Source organism: Elaeis guineensis, chromosome 1 (assembly GCF_000442705.2).
Source record: "Elaeis guineensis isolate ETL-2024a chromosome 1, EG11, whole genome shotgun sequence".
NCBI lineage: Eukaryota > Viridiplantae > Streptophyta > Magnoliopsida > Arecales > Arecaceae > Elaeis > Elaeis guineensis.
The window spans coordinates 108,497,049-108,517,189 of NC_025993.2; the positions used below are offsets into that span (position 1 = coordinate 108,497,049).

At 38.6% G+C, this 20,141-nt stretch overlaps 1 protein-coding gene and 1 long non-coding RNA gene across 5 annotated transcripts; one reads left to right on the top strand and one right to left on the bottom strand.

Moving 5' to 3' along the window:
* Positions 1–510: 510 nt before the first annotated feature.
* Positions 511–5,606, top strand: LOC105038417 (uncharacterized). 4 transcript variants are annotated; one of them, XM_010914229.4, is made up of 3 exons: positions 511–697; positions 4,698–4,852; positions 5,099–5,606. In XM_010914229.4, exons 2-3 carry the CDS (start codon positions 4,705–4,707, stop codon positions 5,353–5,355), a joined length of 405 nt encoding a protein of 134 aa, XP_010912531.1. In that variant the 5' UTR covers positions 511–697; positions 4,698–4,704; the 3' UTR covers positions 5,356–5,606. The 4 variants fall into 4 exon arrangements, with proteins under 4 accessions (XP_010912531.1, XP_010912529.1, XP_010912530.1 ...); XM_010914227.3 differs by having other exon boundaries at positions 556–788; XM_010914228.3 differs by having other exon boundaries at positions 556–788; positions 4,701–4,852.
* Positions 5,607–9,041: 3,435 nt separating this feature from the next.
* LOC105038418 (uncharacterized) lies at positions 9,042–9,717 on the bottom strand. The gene is made up of 2 exons (XR_830727.4): positions 9,346–9,717; positions 9,042–9,262 (listed from the first exon to the last, which is right to left on the bottom strand). It is a non-coding gene; the product is annotated as an uncharacterized lncRNA (long non-coding RNA).
* Positions 9,718–20,141: the final 10,424 nt, after the last annotated feature.

The window sequence follows — 20,141 nt, forward strand, 5'->3', positions numbered from 1 at the left end:
AAATCTAAAAAGTACAAAGGATATTGTAGAAAATATGGATAAATTTTAAAAAATTATTTAATAAAATAATAATGAAAAAATATGGATAATATATTTCGAAGCTACCTTCTCATATATATATATATATATATATATATATATATATATATATATATATATATATATATATGAATAAATTATTTTTTATCTAAATATTATTTAAAAAATATTTATCTAAAAAATATAAATATTTAGTTAAATTTTTTATCCATAGAAGAATGGATCTAAAGGCCACCATATATATATATATATATATATATATATATATATATATATATATATATATATATATATATATATGAATAAATTATTTTTTATCTAAATATTATTTAAAAAATATTTATCTAAAAAATATAAATATTTAGTTAAATTTTTTATCCATAGAAGAATGGATCTAAAGGCCACCATGGTTTGGAAAATGGGTTCGAACGCGCCGGTTTGATAAAACCCGAAAACCTACCAGGTTCGCACGAACCGAACGGTTTTGGTTGTACAAGAATACCCATCGAATCAGGGGGCCGAGAATTGGGGCTTTCTCTCGATCTCTCCTATCTCGGCGATTCCACGGTCCAGGTTCCGGGGAACCAAGCTTCTTCCTCGACGCTCCACCGTCCGCCGCACCTCCATTCCCGGCGGCGCCTGCCGGCCAGCGAACGCGGTACGATTCTTTCTATTTATACATCCGTCTTTTCACTGTGAGTTCGTCCACCGCACCTCCATCCAGCGGCGTCTGCCGGCCACCGAACCCGGTGCGGTTCTTTCTTTCTCTACATCCGTCTTTCACTTTGAGTAATCGATGATTAGAAGTTCGCAAGAAACTAATCGATGAAAAATTTAACTGGATTTGTGAAATAATTGATGACTTGCATTAACGCTCTATTGTCGTATAATTTCTTGCTTCTTGCTCGTTTAGGGAAAGGGACTTCTCAAGAAAAATGAGGAACCCTGTAGTTTGATGTCGATTAGTACGGATTTCCAACCCAATTAAGAACAAGGTATGAGAATAGTGAAGAGCAAGTGATTATTTTAGAAAGGGGCCACTTGCCAGAGAGGCGCACTAGAGAGATATCCGATGGATGGAACAAGAACTAGTGATGAAAATGATCAATATCTGAATTTTGGGTGCAAGATTGGCCAGGATTTTGGCTATGTTATTGTGCATGTTCAAACAGTGTGACATTGTGAATTTGGGGTCCATGAATGGAATTTTGATCAGTTGTATTGGCTGATGCGTCTGCCATATCTTTTGTAAGATAAATGGAATTGCATACTGGTTTCAGTTGTTCAGAAAAAGAGAATAGGATAATAAGATTGGCGTAGGAGATGATCAAGTTGAAGAAACAACTCAGCAAGTAACATGATGTAGTAATATGATGGAGCGGCGTGCATGTAATGGAAAGAGTTTTGAATGGACCTTGTTTTGGCGTTAACTGGTAAAAAAACAATAATGAAAATACATGATTGATTGAGTCAATGATGTACTTTGATGGTGCCCATAAGTTATTCACGAGAGAAGGCAACATCTAGATTGAAGAAATAGCAAGAGTGTTTAAAGACTTTCACTTTGAGTTGATGGTAGAAATAACATTACTTTATATATGTTTTAGTAAAAATTAAGATGCAATGTGTGCTTGGAATTGGGATATGGAGGGGATTACAAGACTATCATGTTGGTGAAATAGGATATGCTATTAATGGTGTGCATTAGAGAAGGTGACATTGGGTGAATCCTTGGTCGGTTACTGACCTTAAAAGACATAGTAAGTCCAAGGAACTCATGGTTGGAGGGATATTAGGATGGATTTAGAAAGAGCTCAAAAGGGGTAGAGCTGATTGGATATTAGAAGGGCCCAAGGATTGCATGATCTTGATGAGTGTCAGTGATACTTGGTCACTTGAGAGGTAATGTAGGAGGAACGGCCCTATTAAAGAAAGAGGCTCATAAAAATGTTGCATGAACAACTAGGGAAGCAGAGGATAGAAGGAAGAGGTACGTGGGATCAAATGAAGCTGGAGTAGAGAGGACTCAACAGTCTCAGTTAGTGACATCCACCTGTGATATGTCACATACATATTAATTGTCACTCTCAAAAAGAAGATGATGACGTTGACATTCTTTCGAGTCTGAAGTCACCAAGTAGTGGGATGTTGAAGCTATAGCATGAGAGAGAACATGTGTAGGAGTTAAAAAGGGGAAAAATGTGCTTCCATCAAGAGCAAAAATAGTATTTCCATCCCAACAAAAATAAAGAAAACCTCTATGGTCTACACTAGAAAACCATGGTATAAGCAAAGAATTCCAGTACACTTCAAGTAGATTGTGTTATTAGGATGAGGGACCTGTTCAGTGAGAGATATGAGTAACAATAGGGGGAAAGATTAGGAGAGGATTTTCTAATGTAAAGGTTAGGGGCCTGAGAGTGCGATTACATAACAACGGTTTTGACAATCAGAAATGCAAACATGTGCTGGGGAAAGAAAGGGTTTGTTTTTGGGATAAATATGCATTGATATAGTGGCATTGGTATACATGTGTCACATATGCTGGTCACTTATCAATTGTTTGTTGTTTAGATATATCCTTGTCGCTTGTATTGGGTAGAAATGAAAATAAGACCTTCGTCAAAATTGATTGTCTAGATATAACACGGCGTTATTATTTTATCAAACTAAAAATCCATTGTATCTAATAATGGAAGATTGATGAAGAGATAGTTAGCAGAATTAGTATTAGGTAGGTAAATTAGAGAAGTGATTTTTGGGATGTTACATTACTGACCTATTCCTTATTAATTTTAGGAAAAACATTCTATAAAAGCTGCCAATAAGATTTGCATGGTTATATAGTTTGGGATCTTGGGCAATAAAGAAGGTCCGAGCAAACAAGATGAATGTGGTAGACTTGAGGATTTTGTGATGAATGTGTAGTAAATATAAGTAAGAGCAAGGAATGACTATTAGATCGCAAAGCTGAAGGTAGATAGATGGGACAAGAATTGATGTTTATTGTTTATGTATGCTAGGCAATGTTTACTTATAAATAAGAATGATCCTATTCTTTAGTAGCGTGAAACTTGTACCTTAGGTTGTTGCACTTGCTTCTTTATAGGAACCTTCTCCTGCACCAACTTCTTAAGCACTTGTCTATTATAATTTCTTAGAGAGTCATTTCCCCATTCCACAACCAAACTCTTACTCTAGGACTTGAGTTTTCTTCTTGCTTGATAGAGCTTTCCTTCTTCTTAGCCATCAAGGGTAATTATAAATAGTAACTACAATTCTTTATAATCATCTTAGAATGTTTTGCTGGAAACCATCCCTCTCAAGGAACTTATGTTGATCAAATCATCAGTAGAGACTTGGAGACCACTTTAATTTTATAAAATGTTGTCAAAGGTGGTACCACTTAAGTGCCTGTTGCTTTCAAGGGTTCTAAGTAACTTAGCTACTCTGACACTATGGTTAGGACCTGGTTGCATGGTTGGGTGCTCAAGGGCCTCCTACTACTTGGGCTACTTATTTGATTGTGGCCTGTTACTTAAAGGTTGTCCTGCAATATTGTGTATGTCATACAAAATAATGATAGATATTCCCTCCTTTTGCCACATCTGCATGCATAGGAATAGACTACAAACAAAGATACACAAGAGTGCAGAATTAGAAGTTGGTAGTCTACATGAAATTATTTGTAAGAATTGACTCTTCTGTAGTGAATACAGCCATTTTAATAATTTAAGAGTATTTTAGAGCGAGAGGGAGGGAGGGGGCGGGCCTTGGTGTAATGGTTAGATTGCTCCATCATGACTTGGTTGTCATAGGTTTGAAACACAAATACTTCTTTTCCACACTTAGCATAAGGTTGCATACATTTGACCCTTCCTAGACGTCACAGCAGCAGGAGTCTTATGCATTGGTGCACATTTATATGAATATTTTAGAGAGAGAATCAAGAGAATTAGATAAAATTAAATAAGCTAAGAAGTATGTTCATTCAAACAAACACTTAACCAGTTTATGAGATCTAACCTTCCATCACATACCCCTTCACTATTGAATCCATAATGTGAAGTTGTGCACCTACCATTCATTAGATATTCTTTTCCCTATTTGAATATTCGATAGACCAACGGGATGTCTTTGTAAGAATTCACTTTTCTTTAGTTAATGCATCCTTTTAATAATTTATGAATTTTTTAGAGAGAGAAGCAAGAAAGTAAATAAGCTAAGAAGTATGTCTATTCATCGGGACACCTAACCATTTTATGAGAGCATAACCTTCCATCACATACTCCTTCCCCATTGAATCCATCATGTGAACCTACCATTCATTAGATATTCTTTACCCTTCTTGTAGAAATGATGATATTCTTTTGCATATGTTTTATGTTCTTGTAAACAAGTAATTGTTGGAGTTTCTAATTACGCTTTCTGGAAACTGTGGAAGCTCTTCTCGTTGGAAGTCAACATGGAAGCTCAATAGGAGATAGGTTAAGTAAAGATATATAAAAATAAGAAGAATATGAATCTTGATGGTTGGAATCTCTTTTTCATTTGTCATGTCATTCCTATAGTTTTATTTCATGTTATGTACTTTGCATTCTATTATATTCACAGCATAGTATTATCTATTAGGTTGAATTTCTTGTTCTTCCTTTTAGTAGGTAAATGTCTGCATATGAGAATGTTGTCAGTGGGAAGCTTAAGCTGAAAGGAAAAGCATTAGATGTCAAGACAGGTGGGATAAAGAAGAAAAAGAAGCACAAGCATGATCAAGACCGCGAGTCCCAAATTGAGAAACATGAGCCTCCAGCAGGTTGGCTATTACTATTTTGTACATATTAGAATCTCTTTAAGGGAACTAATATGACATTTTCTTTTCTTCATAGTTTATCAAAGGCAAAATGACAACAATGGATTTGCAAATCAAAATCAAATATGGATGGATTTCCACTGTTTTACACTCCATGAGGCCAATTGCTGCTGATTTGCTGTACTTCTACTGCCTAATGTCTTTGCTAAATGACCTGGCAACATTTTCCCCATGTTTGTGACTTTTCAGGTGGAAGTTCAGGAGTATCAACTGATCCTACCGAAGACATGACGGAAGCTGACAAGCTCGGGGATGGACATACACCTGCTTATGATGATCACCTTACACCAGCCGAGAGACGGTATATAGAACAGAGGGAGAAAATCAACATGCATAAGCGGGCAAAGACTGCAAACAAATCACATCGTGACCGGATTCAGGGATTCAATGAGTATCTGGCAAATCTCAGTGAGCATTATGACATTCCTAAAGTTGGTCCTGGTTAGCTTAATGATGCAATATTGAAAGCAAACTGGTCCAACTTCAGAATTGTGGTTTGCATTGTATGCGGTATTGTTTTGTTATGTTGAAACCTTTCAATAGTCCCCATTTATGTTGGGAACGCAGACTACCAATCTAGGATGTCAGTTGTAGTGCTTGATGATCACTGCACACATTTTTAATGGCCTGTACTAACTCTGATTGGGATGGATTTTCTTTTGCAAATCATTCTAAAATTTGTTTTCAAACTTTACAATATGGTTTTTGATCATTTATCATCTGTACATTATTACCTCATCAGTAACAGGTCGAATTTCTGCTTGGAACTATGGAATGTAGGTGGTGCTAATTATCTGGCCATCGACACTTGCTATCGGTGCACCAGCATTTGTTTAGAAGTAATCAAGTGGAAATAAGTTTGAGATGCTACTTAGGCTCGGAAAAAAAGGAGTACATTGGACCTTGGGACTGCTTTTTAACTAAAGAATCGGTGCACTTTACTGTCTTATGAAGTTTGTTTTGTCCTAATCGTGAACTGGAACTCAGGTGTTCTTAGTAGTAGTTCATTTGATGGTGGCCATTTTTTTCATGGCAGCTGTGCAAGCTGAACTCTGATCCGCACATTTGGAGCAGCTTGACTTCTGGATGGCAAAGGGGATGTATGTGAGGTTTTGCTTTGGAGGTTCTTCCACCCCTAGATCTCGTTCATATGTACAGCCGAAAACTGATGCAACAGTTTGGTCATTAGAATGCTTTATATATATTCCTTTGACCCTGTTCAAGAGCCGTTGAAGGCTAATGTGATATTTTGGTGATTAAAATGCTTCATTTATCATCTCTTAATATACACCGTTGACTACCAAAATTTTCAGTTTAATCCTTAATTGAAGGCAAGCAAGATCAGAAGGAACTTTAAACTACTTACACTGCAATTGCAGGAGTGAAATGTCAGGGTAGGGGCACACTCTAAGAGTTCACATCATGAAATACGGTACCATCCATATCGTATCCTATTAATTTCATACTGATACATCATATCAAAATATACCGATATTATATTATCATATCATATCAAATTATGTATCGATATTAAACAGAATTTTATCCATACGAGATCAGATACCGGTACGGTGAATCTTGATTCACATTATAATAGTGGATGGATGTCTCTGTTCACAATAGACTGAAATTTTAATATTACTAATCAACCTTATTATGGTGTTAAGAAAAAAAAAATGATGAAACAAGAATTTTTCAGTTGAAATTAGGAAAGCTTCTTTTTCACAAATAATAATCTCTGGACTCTTAACTATGTTTCATCGAGCAGTAGAGCTTATCCTCCGGATGAGTAACCAAACTCATCAACAAGCCAGCCCCCAGCTACCCTGTATCCAACAAGCCATTGCTGGATCTCAAGCTCCAGCTAGCTCTGAGAGAAAAAAAAGATGCTGTTCAGATCCTGGTGTTAGGTGGTGAAAGATTGATCATTCACAAAAATTGTGCCAAGGCTTTTTACATCAACATTTTCAGCTGCCAGTGAGGCTTGAAAGTAAAGGAATATGCATAAAATTTACAATATATTATGAACATTCTATGCTAAAAGTTGCACTTACAATCCTAGTGCTTTGCATAATCTTCTTAAACCATTGCAACTTTATTCTCAACTATGATTCTGAAGTTCTTGCACTGATATGATGGAAACAAATCCCTCATGTCAGTTGCTAAACATCACCTTTACTCGTTCTTCTCCCTGCATTAGAAGAAGATTCCTGCATATACTTCTGTTACAAAACCAAATAGCATTCTGTATTTACTTCTGTTACAAAACCAAATAGTATTCTGCTCTTCAGCAATCCTCCATCTCCCAGCTTAATCCTCTTCACCCATCCTCCTCTTCTTTTGTTCCACCATCTAAAAAACCAATCAAGCGATGATGGACATCAAGTTCAGGATACACCTAGGAAAGAATAAACTGAAGTGCCTGGCTGTTTTAGTTCCCACCATTGGGGTATTACAGCAAGAGCAGATATGATGTTCCTGAGATATTGACGGGAATGCAATGACACATGGTGACAGGCCACTACAACACAAAGCTAATGAAATCTTTGCAGAAATGCAGTAAAGATTGTAGTCTCACTGATGAATGGTTGCTCAGCTGACCCTACCGCAACTTTTACATCTCCATTGTGCAAGCTGCATGTAACTGCCCCAAAATTGAGCCGCAGAATAAATACTTTGCATCAAGGTGTAATTAACCAAAAAAAAGGGTGGTTCATTTGTTTTATCAGAAGTTATTCGAATTTCAGTATGTCTGCATCAAGTAGGAATCTTCTAATATTTGCCATGATGTTTTGAAAAGACAGTTGATCATCATACTACAATGCCCACTTTTATTTAATTTTCATCCATCATTTTAATGACATAATATTCAAACCTTCAATTACAGAATATATGAATTAATCATGTTAAATGTCAATGCCTTATGAATTGCTTAATTCTAAAAACACAGAATATATTGTTAGTGCAATAGTGCCTGATGGCAGTTGTTGATATCTATCAATGATGTTGTTCAAATTTGCCACTGACGACCGCTGCAAAAGCTAATATCTACACCAGGCCAAACATGCATTTCACATTAGCCTTCTGGATTCCATGTGGAAAACCCAGGATAGGGATGTTTGGTCAGAACTACTTTTTCAATTTTTGCTTACAACAACAATAATCACTATTTGCATTCCTCACATAATTTAGACATCTGAATCACGTATGAATGGTAGCATATATTGGGCCCGTAGAAACAAAATCAACCATGATTGACAGCCATTTCCAGGACTAAACAGTGTCACCATAATGTCAACAAGAACCACTTAAGGTCATTAAAAGAAACAATAGAAATCCCAGTATGCTGATGGCCCTCCCCTTTGTCCTATACCTCCACCCACCAACATTTCTTCAATTGCAAGAATTACATGCCACTGATCATGCTTGTGATACTCTTTAGCCTTTTACTAGAGCAATTCCACCTAACAAAGAGTGACAAACTCTCTTTCCCTTCTGTTCCTGCCTGACACAATGCTGTTCCTTACAAGTATTGATTGGTCACAAACAGTCAAGAAGAAGAGACTGAATGAAAATTCATTCATATATACCAAACCTAGTTTAACCTAAACTTTTAACCAGGAACAGAGAAAGAAGAGAAGTTCATCTATGTTACCCACAATGCTTTGGGTCTCTATCAGCATTATGCAACGGATCCGTCTACTCTTTACCAGAAAATTCATGAGAATAACATTTCAATACATCAATAACACTTAGAGATAAAGAATTCAATTTTTTTCAATAAAAAATCTTGCTAGCCTAGGTTGCAACCATGCTTTCAGTACCTGGCAACGTATAGAACACTGTGGGCAAGTCCAAAAGGGTAAAAAGATGTGGAGAGAATAAGATTTATATCAACAATGTTAGAATGATTCAGAAATAGAATAAATCAAATGAGTCATAACTCCATCACATTATTAAACCATAGTTACATGCAAAAGAAAGAGAAAGAAATGAAGTCTAAATCTGAACATTCTCTCCGGCATTACCACACGGATTACATTTCCATCAAGAGCTTCATTATGCAATAAGCTGACTGCATAAGCCAATGGAAATAGGAAAAATTGCATAACAGCAACAAGAAAAAAAAAAAAAGACAAATGGGCAAAATCATTTATCCAACACAAGAGATGCCATGCCAACCACATCATGATCTGTTTATTTACCGATCATCATCTCGCAAAAAATTTCATCTTGCAACAAATTTAGAAGTTAAAAGCAGAAAAACAATACAAATATTCTCAACAGTTTCACTCAAACAAACAGGTTTTGCTCGGGATCAAATCACGCGCCGCGCTTCCAAGACTAAATGATCTGAAACTATTCGAACGTTAGAGAGAGAAAAGGAAGGGGAAGGGGGGGGGGGGGGGGGGGGGGTTAAAAGAAGCCATTATCACCTCGGAAAAAGATGGAATTCTTGTGGTTAGGAGGTGGTGAAGGAGAATAGAGAAAACGCGGGCAAGATCTTGAGGAGGAAGTAGCAAAGGAAACAGAAGAAGACGAGGAGGAAGAGGTAGTCCACCATCACGAACAAGGTGGTCGACCCGTGCCTCCGCTTCGCCTCCTTCCTCCTACCCTTCACCTCCTCCTCCTTCTTCCCCTCCATCTAAAAGCCCCTTTCCTTTGGCTCTTCTCTCCTCTCTCTTCTCTCTCTTCGCAGGTGGTGATAGATCTGGAGTCTGGCGATCCGAGAATTCTCTATGCTGCTTTCTTCGGCGGATGGGCCTTCTGCGCGTGAGGGGAGAGAGAGAGGGAGAGAGAGAGAGAGAGACAGAGAGATTGGGCCTTCGCGCAACAAAATCAAGCCCATACTAGTACAGAACCGACAAATAAACGGTTTCTTCTTTTTTTTCTTTTAGATGAGAGACCCAAGGAATTAAAATTAAAAAATATATATAGAAACATGAAATTAAAATCATTTATTTATTTGTTCGTGAATTATTTGTGAGTGAGGATGGAGGCAAGCATGTTGACCATCTGCATCATAGCTCACAATATTTCTGCGATTAAGAGTGATGGTTTATTTTGCCTCGTACATGATCTAATCCCAATAGAATAGATTTCAAATCTAATTTAAATATATATAATTTTTTATTTTTTTAAGATAAAAAAATGATCTGAACATAAAAAAATTATAAATTTTTTCGACCTTATCTGTCCAATCAATTTCATCAAACTCGACATGCTCCATCTACCTCACTTCATCCAAGGTAAATATTGGTAATACCCTACTCAGTCATACCTTATCTGTTGCCATCCCTGAGCAGGTTCCAAAAAAAAAGGTACAATTGATTAAATATTATTGAGATAATTAGATCTGCTCCGTTCGATTCACGATCGGCCTCCTGACTATATATCGGTATTTGGTGATGAACCATTAAAACCAAACCATCGAATGAGTTCTGTTTCAACTACAATATCTAGAACACTCATCATCCGACTTCCTATTGACGCCATTGATATGGACATCCGACTATCACTGGGTACACCGACAGATAGTCGGTAATTTTCAATCGACTTTTCTGATGATTTCAAGTCAACCATAACGACTCGATCGATATAATCGATGGTCAGTCGATATATCAAAGTCATAAGTCGATGGTCAGTCGCCATATTACAAGGATTGATATACAATTAGTACGTCCATATCACCAACACACAGTCAGTATATCAGAAATCGCCAACGCAAAGAGTGCGTAACGGCTATTTACCATAATTATTGGTGGGTATTAATTGTATACCCTACGATCACATAATATCGGAATAAGCGAGACCCCATGTGCCTAATCATCACAGATAGTTCCACTTAGATTGCCTATATAAAGGAGAGGTAAGAGAACAGTGAGAGTAAGAAACCTTTGAGCTAATATTCTGTCGAAATCTACTTTCAACTATCCTGTTCACCACTCTTCATTGACTTAAGCATCGAAGGGTCCTCGCCGGATACAACTTCAGTTAGTGTGGATTTGTTTTGCAGGTCGCTCATTGCCGGACTTAGGCATATTTGGAGATCGGCCATAACAGATTGGCACACCAGGTAGGGGGGCGAGAATAAATCCAGTCATGGTAAAGACAAGAGTACAAAACAACTCCACTGATTCCATCAGGCAATCTTTCCATCAGAAAGATCTGCCATCTCTACCTCCAATGACAGAGCCCAGTTCTTTATATCTGGTTGTTACAAGGGACGCACAATAACTCGCTGTTTCATTGCAGTAGATGAAAATACTGACGGAGGCAGTACACAGCCTCCGGTAACAATAAATACAACAGTAACAGCAGCAACTGGTAGTGGAAGAGCCGACGGTGCATACAGTGCCATTCAGGTACAGTCACCGCATCTCTTGATGATCTCCTTCTCCATCTCTGAAACGACGATTGGCTCAACATTTCCATCATATCAAGCCACCATCTTCACGACACTCCCACCGTGCTGCTCGACAATAGCGATGGTCCCCTTCCCTCTTTTACCACCATAGGGACAAAAAGGGGAAGAGGCCATACACGCCCTCAACTCCTCATCCAGTTTTTTGGGGGATTCTATCCCTGCATTCTTCTAACAGTGATGGCTTGACGACTATGAACATAAGTTCAAAAAAATTGATCGCCGACTCGTCCAATTTCAGATGGATGGTCGAGGGTCCTCCAATGATCTTGGCATCCACACTGCTCCACTTTTCTCCCAACACATCTTAGATGAACCGATTTCGATTCGATTCGATTCAAGATGCCACAGATGGAGCCTTATGACAGCTTCACTGATCTTGTAGATCACTTAGAAAGCTATAAGGCTCTCATGATGATTCAGGGAGCAACCGATGCCTTCTTATACCTTAGCTTTTCGGTTACAATTCGGAAAGCTGCTCGAGCCTGATATTCTAGACTCCAGCCAGAAAGCATCCACTTCTTCGAGCAGCTGGAGCAATCATTCATGGCTCACTTCAGCACCAATAGGAGAATACCACAAATATCCGACAGTCTCTTCTCCATCAAGCAGAACGAAAGAGAGACTTTGAGAAGCTTCGCGGTGCATTTCAACATCGCTACACTTGAGGTCCAAGACCTCAATGAAGATATGACTATCTCGACTATGAAGAGAGGTTTGAGAGGATCCAGATTTATATATTCCCCAGATAAGATCCTCTCTCGGATATATGCTGAACTTCTTAAGCGCACGTATAAATTATACGTATGGATGAAGGTGCTACTGATCGATGCCAATCAGAAGGAAAAGGTCAGAAGAAAAAAAAATAAAAGAGTAGAACTCCGACCGAACCAAGTCGACATCACATAGCAAAGGAGCTTCACCATGCTGACGGAGTTCGAAGTCGAATAATTACGGTAATAGATATGACTCCTGCACTCATCTCTCTGCTCCTCGTGCACAGATCTTAATGGAGATTGAGGAAGAAGAGTATCTTCGCCACCCCTCAATAAAAGCACCATCGAGGAGCTACGACAAAAAAAAATACTGTCGATTCTATTATGATCATAGTTACGATACTGAATAGTGTATTCAATTCAGAGATGAAATAAAAATTTTGATTCGACGAGACTACCTCGAAAAATTTTGATGCGATCACCCGACTCAACCTCCTACCGACCGACAACTTCAGCTTCAACCTAAGGAAACGAACAACAATCGACCAACGACGGGAGTCATTAACATGATTTCTGGATGATCGAGAGACTAGGAGGCAACTTCTGAAGAAGAGTCATCTAAAAAGCAATAATATAATAATGTAATCTCTTTTTCGGATGATGAAGTTCAAAGAATATAAACTTCTTATGATGATGCTGTCGTCATCTCGACAACTACAGTAAATTATGATGTAAAAAAATTTATAGATAATGAAAGCTCTACAGACGTATTATTCTACTCTGCTTTCTCCCAAATGCAACTACCGACTGAACGACTCAGAAGAGTCTCTATACCTTTAATTGGCTTCACTGGAGATGCAGTCAGTGTGGAGAAAAAAATTACTCTCCCTCTAACCGCAGGAATCGAACTATGATAAAGCACCATTCTCTTAACGTTCATAATTATCTGAGTTCCTTCAGCTTACAACGCCATACTCAGATAATTAGGACTCAATGCATTGAGAGTGGTTATTTTGACTTACCATCTTCTTGTCCGATTTCCAACAAAGAGTGAAGTTGGGGAGATGTGAGGGGATCAACAACTAGCCTGACACTGCTTCATGATTTCAGTCAAAGGCAGCAAGCTTGAAGACCCTTTGTTGGTTGATAAACTAGACCAGAGAGAAAATGAAGAAAGAAAAAAGCTGATTGAACAACTGATTTTGATCCTATTGAGAGAGGATGGCCCAGCTAAAACTATTCAAATCGAATCACAGCTACCTGAGTCGGAGCGAAAGCAACTGATAGAACTATTAAGAGCTAATACCGATATTTTTGCTTGATCGGCAGCAGACATGCTACAAATTCTTTCAAAAATAATAACTCATCGGTTGAATGTCGATCTAAAAGCTAAATTGGTGAGATAAAAGAAAAGACCTTTTACACCAGAGAGATAGAAGGTCATTGATGAAGAAATGGACAAGCTTCTTGCGGTGGGCTTCATAAAAAAAGTCAACTATCTAGATTGGCTAGTCAACATCATGATGGAGAGGAAAGCCAATGAAAAGTGGAGGATTTGCATCGATTATACCAATTTGAATGAAGCATGTCCGAAGGACAGCTTTCCTCTACTGAAGATCGATCAGTTAGTCGATGTAACATCAGGATATAGACTCCTGAGCTTCATGAATATTTTCTCGAGATACAATCAAATCCAAATGGTGCCTGAAGATGAAGAGAATACAGCCTTCACAACTGATAAAGATATCTACTGCTACAAAGTGATGCCATTCGGTTTAAAAAATATCGGTGCAACCTACTAACATTTAGTCAATAAAGTTTCAAGCAATAAATTAGATGGAATATGAAAGTCTACGTTGATGATATGCTGGTGAAAAGCACGGAGATCCACATCATGTTCGAAACTTAAAGGAAGCCTTCAACATACTTCGACGAAATCGAATGAAATTGAATCCAACTAAGTGTGCATTTGAGGTGACTGTCGAAAAATTTTTCGAATTTCTCATATCACAACAAGAAATCAAGGCTAACTAGAAAAAGATAAAGATCATTATCGACATGAAGCATCCTAGCTCCAAAAAGGAGATACAGCAACTAAATGGAAGGATTGCCGTGCTTAGCTGATTCATTTCGAAGTCGGCAGAAAGATGTCTACCTTTCTTTAAGACCTTATGAAAATGATGGACTTCTCATGATTGGATGAATACCGACAATCCTTCGAAGATCTGAAAATGTATTTAATATCTCCCCCAGTACTCACAAAACCAAAGGAGGGAGAAATGCTGTCTCTTAGCAACTTCTTCGGAAGTAGTAGTTCGGTTCTTATCCGAGAGGATAAAAATTGAATTCAACAACCAATCTACTACACCAGTAAGGTATTCCATAATACCGAGATAAGATATTTGAGGGTGAAAGAAGATGATCTATGCTTTGATTATATCAGCTCAATGACTTCGATCGTACTTTCAAGCATAATAGTCATTTTGACAGACCAGCCTTTGAAGATGATCTTATATTGATCAGATACTTCTGATCGAATGACAAAGTGGACGATCAAACTCAATGAATTTGACATACAATATCATCCATGACCATCAATGAAGGCTTAAATCTTGACCGATTGTATCACCGAGTGTACTGTATCCAGTGATAGACTGATTATAAATATGATGACAAGTTGGAGCAGGTTGAGAATCTAAAAGCCGAACCTGAATCGATATGGGTGCTACATGTTGATGGAGTGTCAATGCTCAAGAGAGCGAGGTCAGTCTCATCTCATCAACTTTGAAGGGATTGTGACTGAATACGCTCTTCAGTTTAACTTCAAAACATCCAATAATCAAGCCGAATATGAAACCTTACTAGTCAGTTTGAAGATTATGAGAGAGCTTGGTGTAAACAACTTGAAGGTTTTCACCAACCACAACTGATCACCGGATAGGTCAAGGGAGAATTTGAAGCTCGAGACCCGACCATGATGAAGTACCTTCAGAAGGTGAGGGATCTCATTCAAACCTTCAAATATTCCAAGATATCTCACATTCCAAGAAATGAAAATGCACATGTCGATGTACTATCTCGACTGGTGACTTCTTCCAATCTACTTGATCGAACGTTCGTCAAATATCTCGAACAATCGAGTATCGATAAGGTTAATGAAGTGCATCAAATAAATGATAAACCAAGCTGGATGAATCTGATCATTCAATACTTAACCGATGGCATCCTTTCAGGAGATTCATTGGAAGCCAAACGACTAAGGTGGACGGCTTCTCAATATGTGTTGATGAATGGGCAACTGTACAAAAGATTGTTCTCTTTTCCACTGCTTAAATATCTGAGACCTACCAAGCCGACTATGATCTTTGAGAAGTCTACAAAAAAATTTATGAAAATCACTTGAGGGATAAATCACTAGCCTATAAAATTCTATGACAGGGGTACTACTAGCCCACCATGAGGAAAGATGCGGCTGAGCTTGTCGAAGATGTGAAGCATGTCAAAAGTATGCCAATATACAGCATCAACTGATAAGTCAATTGACATCAATCATTGCACCATGGCCATTCGCACAGTGGAGAATCAACATACTTAGTTCCTTCCTTCTGACGATCGATCAAAAAAATTTTTTAATCATTACAGTGGACTATTTCACCAAGTGGATGGAAGCAGAACCTCTGGCACAAAACATCGAAGAAAAGATGAAATATTTCATTCAGAAATCTATCATATGTAGATTTGAATTGCCACATACCATCATCATCGATAATGATTGACAATTTGATAATAAAAAATTTAGAGAGTTCTGTGTGAAACTTTATATTACGCACAAACTCACCTTTATTAGCCATCTACAATTTAACGGTGAAGCAGAAGTGACAAATCAAACAATCCTACATGATCTCAAGACTCGACTGAATGAAGCCAAAAACTTATGGGTAGAAGAGCTATACCCTATCTTAGGGGCCTATCGAACAACTCCCGCATTATGATAGGAGAGTCACTATTCAATCTTGCATATGGAACAGAAGCAGTGATCCCATTGGAGATTGGATTGCCATCAATGTGGATCAAGCAGTATGCAGAGCCAAGCAACTCCGATTGTCGAAGAGCCGACTTGGACTTATTTCTGCAAGTTCGGCAGCAAGCTCAAATAAGAATGACTGCATATCGACAAAAAGTGGCCCGATATTATAATGCAAGGGTCAAACCAAAGGTCTTCTGTCCTAGAGACTTGGTCCTGAAAAAGCAGAAGTTTTAAAATTCTTGAATTAAGAAAGACTATCTTCAAACTGGAAAGGACCTTACAGGGTGATCGAGATACTTCATCCAGGTGCATACCGACTAGAGACCCTCGATGGAACGACTGTTCTTCGGATGTGGAATGCAAACAAACTTCGAATGTACTATTGATGAAGTTGTTCACATGAACAACATATTTAAAATAATATGATCGATTTTCAACAAATTTTTGACTAGATATATGATATCTGACTGATGACTAATCGATCAATATACATATCGATCCAATTCTGATCGGATGACTGTACATACCGACTCTGGTCGGTCGACTCTACATATTGACATTGGATGGACAACTATGTATGTCGACTCAACTGTAGGTGCATGAAATGATTTGCTGACTCAACTATAATTGAGCGAAATAATAAGCCGACTCGACTCTGATTGAGTGAAAAATATACCGACTCGACTTCGATCAATCGAAGGATATTCGATTAGTCTCCGTATATCAAATAGTTAAAAAAATTCATACCTAAAGTTTAGTTGGCTGATATCTGACTAATAGGCAAATTCTACGACTTCAATTATCGATTGTTAGTCAGCATATCGATTGATAGTCGGCTATCGATTGATATTCGTTTACATTAGTAATGATTATCTATAGCAAATGACACATTCAAGATAGAAAAATTTACTTTCATTCATTTATCAACAAAGAATTACAAAATCAGACTAAGGTTTGATTACAAAAAAAAATCAGACTACAGTTTGATAACAAAAATAAAAATCTATGACATCTACACCGACTGCTGGTCGGTCTCCTCAGCTGCTGCACTGACCACCACCATAGCTATGATCTTTTGGCCTTCAATAGTAGCCGGCTCTACTTCGATAGATGCGGGTATGGCTTCTTCAATCGGAGCAACTGCTTCATCGGTCGGTTCTACTTCTATCACCCTATTTTCGAGGGTCAGGATAGTAATGCTGCTTAGATCCAGATCCGGATAAAGATTCCTGACAGCATCTTTATCATCTTCATATCCGATCCAGTAAGCTGCATTGCTGCCCTCGAGGATTTCATTCTTGAACTCTTCGGACTTCTTATAGTCATCACATTCCCTCCAGAGCTGACTGATCATGTGCTTTTTTCTCTTAATTTACTCTTCTTAAGATGTGGCCGGCTGCTGAGCCGACTCTAACTCGGCTTTAGCCGACTCCAACTTAGTTTTCATACAGAAGATCTCCTCCTGATATTTTTCCTCTCATTCTGTTGTTGCTTGAAAATGTTTGACGGTAGTGACTTTGTTGACATTTGCGACTGCAACCTTATCGACCCATGATCGACAGAGGTTCGCGATCACCCTGTATCCTCTCTCTAGTGCCGACATGTCATGCATCAGCTGAAAAGAAGAAGAGAAGAGTTTAAAAAAAAAGCAAGCATAAGAAAGGCAGATGGAGGATGGAGTACCAACTTATGCTGAGGATAGTCAGGTAATATAATGAGAAAATGTCGGACAAGATCTGACTCTTTTGATTCTCCCTGTCAGTCGAGAGAAGTGCAGCCTCCAAAAGTCGCTTAACCAACTTTGGGTTCGCCAAAGCCAACTCACTAGCAGAAATCCGAATGTCGAAGAGCTCCATAAAGTTCGTTAGAGCCCCATCATCAATCAAAACTTTTGGTGCCTTCCCACATTCTTGTGTGGACGACTGATCTATAGGAACCGCCATCCATTCGAGTATAGGTGGCACTCGAGATACAGCAGGCTCTATGTTGACCGACTCTAGTTCGGGCATGGGTGGCGTCCGAGATACCGTCGGCCCTCTATTGGCTGGCTCTGGATCGGCAACCACGACAACGTCATCATCGCTTGGTTGCCTAATCGATGAGTGAACTTCGACTGGTGGTAGAGCCATTGAAGCGGACAATGCACCAACCACTTCAGCGATAGCTTCAGGGACGACCACCGATGGTGTGTTGGGCCGAACTTTTTTTGGGGCATGAGAGGGACCCATACTGGCAGCGGGCCTCTTCTTGGTGGTGAATCATTGGATCTCTTCTACCGAAGGTCGCATAGCTACAAGTAAAAGATAACAATGACTTAGTTACAAATTTGAAGTCAGATAAAAAATAAAAATGAAAGATCAACTATGCTATACCTACAGTAAGTGCCGAACTAAGTCTGACGTCATAAAGAGCCGACTCCATCAATAGCTCTCGTTGCTGAGGGACTTCTATGTCCTTTAGTTGGAGGAAGTCTTTTCTGTCAGCGACTTGAACTTGACTGTTCTCTCATCCTCAGATTTCCCCAGGTGGAAGGAAAGCCCCAATGCAAAGATGAAGAAACAAAGAAGAATTGGGTCTTCCAATCATGGATGGAAGAAAGAAGATCGATAATGAAGGGCAGACCCTTCCTTGGGCTGAAGAACCACCAGCCCTCAGCCTTAGGGTGAGGACGAAGGATGAAGAAGGGTCGAAAAAGAAAAATCCGAAGAATGGTCTGAAGCATATGACACAATAAGGCAAAACTAATAAGAAGCCGAATAGAATTCAATGCAAGTTAGGCTGGACAGAGTTGGTAATAGTCCAAAACATTCCGAACAAAGTCTGAAATCAGAAAATGAAGGTCAGCCCTAAAGTTCTCTACATAGAAAGCAACTTGATCCGAAGGAGAAAAAATCATCCGATTATTCAAACAAAGAGCATGCAGCCGAAACTACTTCGAAATGTGGTACTGCTCCCAGAGGTCGATGACTGGAGATTCAGCCAAAGAGGAAGCCTCTACTGTTAGATCCGAAAGAGAATCGCCAATCGAACTAGCCGGTCGACTATCTCGAGAGGGTTCAGGACTAGGTCTATCCTCATCTACCCTAACTTTATCCTTACCCTTCCTACTACTACTTGCCATTGATAATGGCAGAAAAGAAGAGGCGGCGGAAAAGTGGAAGAAAGGAAGAAGGCCTAACTTGAAAAGTAAAGAAGGAGCTGGAGATCATGAAGACACAAGGAAGAAGACAATGGTTTCCTGGAGCTCTCAACATCTACTGGAATCCTCCAATGGAACCTTCAATACGACACCCACAGGAGGCTCTCTCAAATTCTCAGTCGTAGCAGAGAATTCAGTCAGAGGAGGAAGGCAACCCTTATATATAATCCGTTAATGGTTGAGATATGTTCATTCAAATCAAGATTATTTCAAATTCTGATGCATGGCAATATCTAAACCGACTGTCAGTCGGACCTTTCGACGCTCCTACTGTCAGATTGAGATGCGTGGGCACAATCCGCATGAATTGACAGAAGCCAACAACCATCAGACATGTGGTAGCTCTCGACCGACTGAAATCAAATTAAATCAAATCATTCTACCATATGATCGACTGCAACATTAAATAACTCTCTTCGAATCGACATCCCAATGATGATAGCACAACCATCGAAATGACAAAATGACTGGAGATCTTTCAGCTTTTGAGGAGATCATTAATACCTGCAGCCAAAATGATCGTATAATCAAGGCTTGAAATGATACATGGTGACTTCTTGTTGCCCAGCTATGCAACCCAAGAGGGAGGGTGAATTGAATTTTTAAAATTTTAAAGTTAATTTAGAACCACAAGGATTAAGTAATAATAAGCAAGTTATATGTAGTAAGTGATTTCAGCAAAGTGTAGAAATGAGATGTAAGAATGCAAAAAAATAAAAAAATTTAGATATAGAGTAAATAAGCACATCACAAATAATCAAGATTTATAGTGGTTCGGTGCCAACTTTGCACCTACATCCACTCCTCAAGCTCCTACTTGAAAATTTAAATTCACTAAAACGTATTCAACAAGAATATAACGTCGA

Bases quoted from the DNA above. Each gene is read 5' to 3' on its own strand.
- LOC105038417 (XM_010914229.4), top strand. From the start codon at position 4,705: ATGTCTGCATATGAGAATGTTGTCAGTGGGAAGCTTAAGCTGAAAGGA. The intron at 4,853-5,098 runs GTTGGCTATTAC...GTGACTTTTCAG, and splicing joins GAAACATGAGCCTCCAGCAG to GTGGAAGTTCAGGAGTATCA.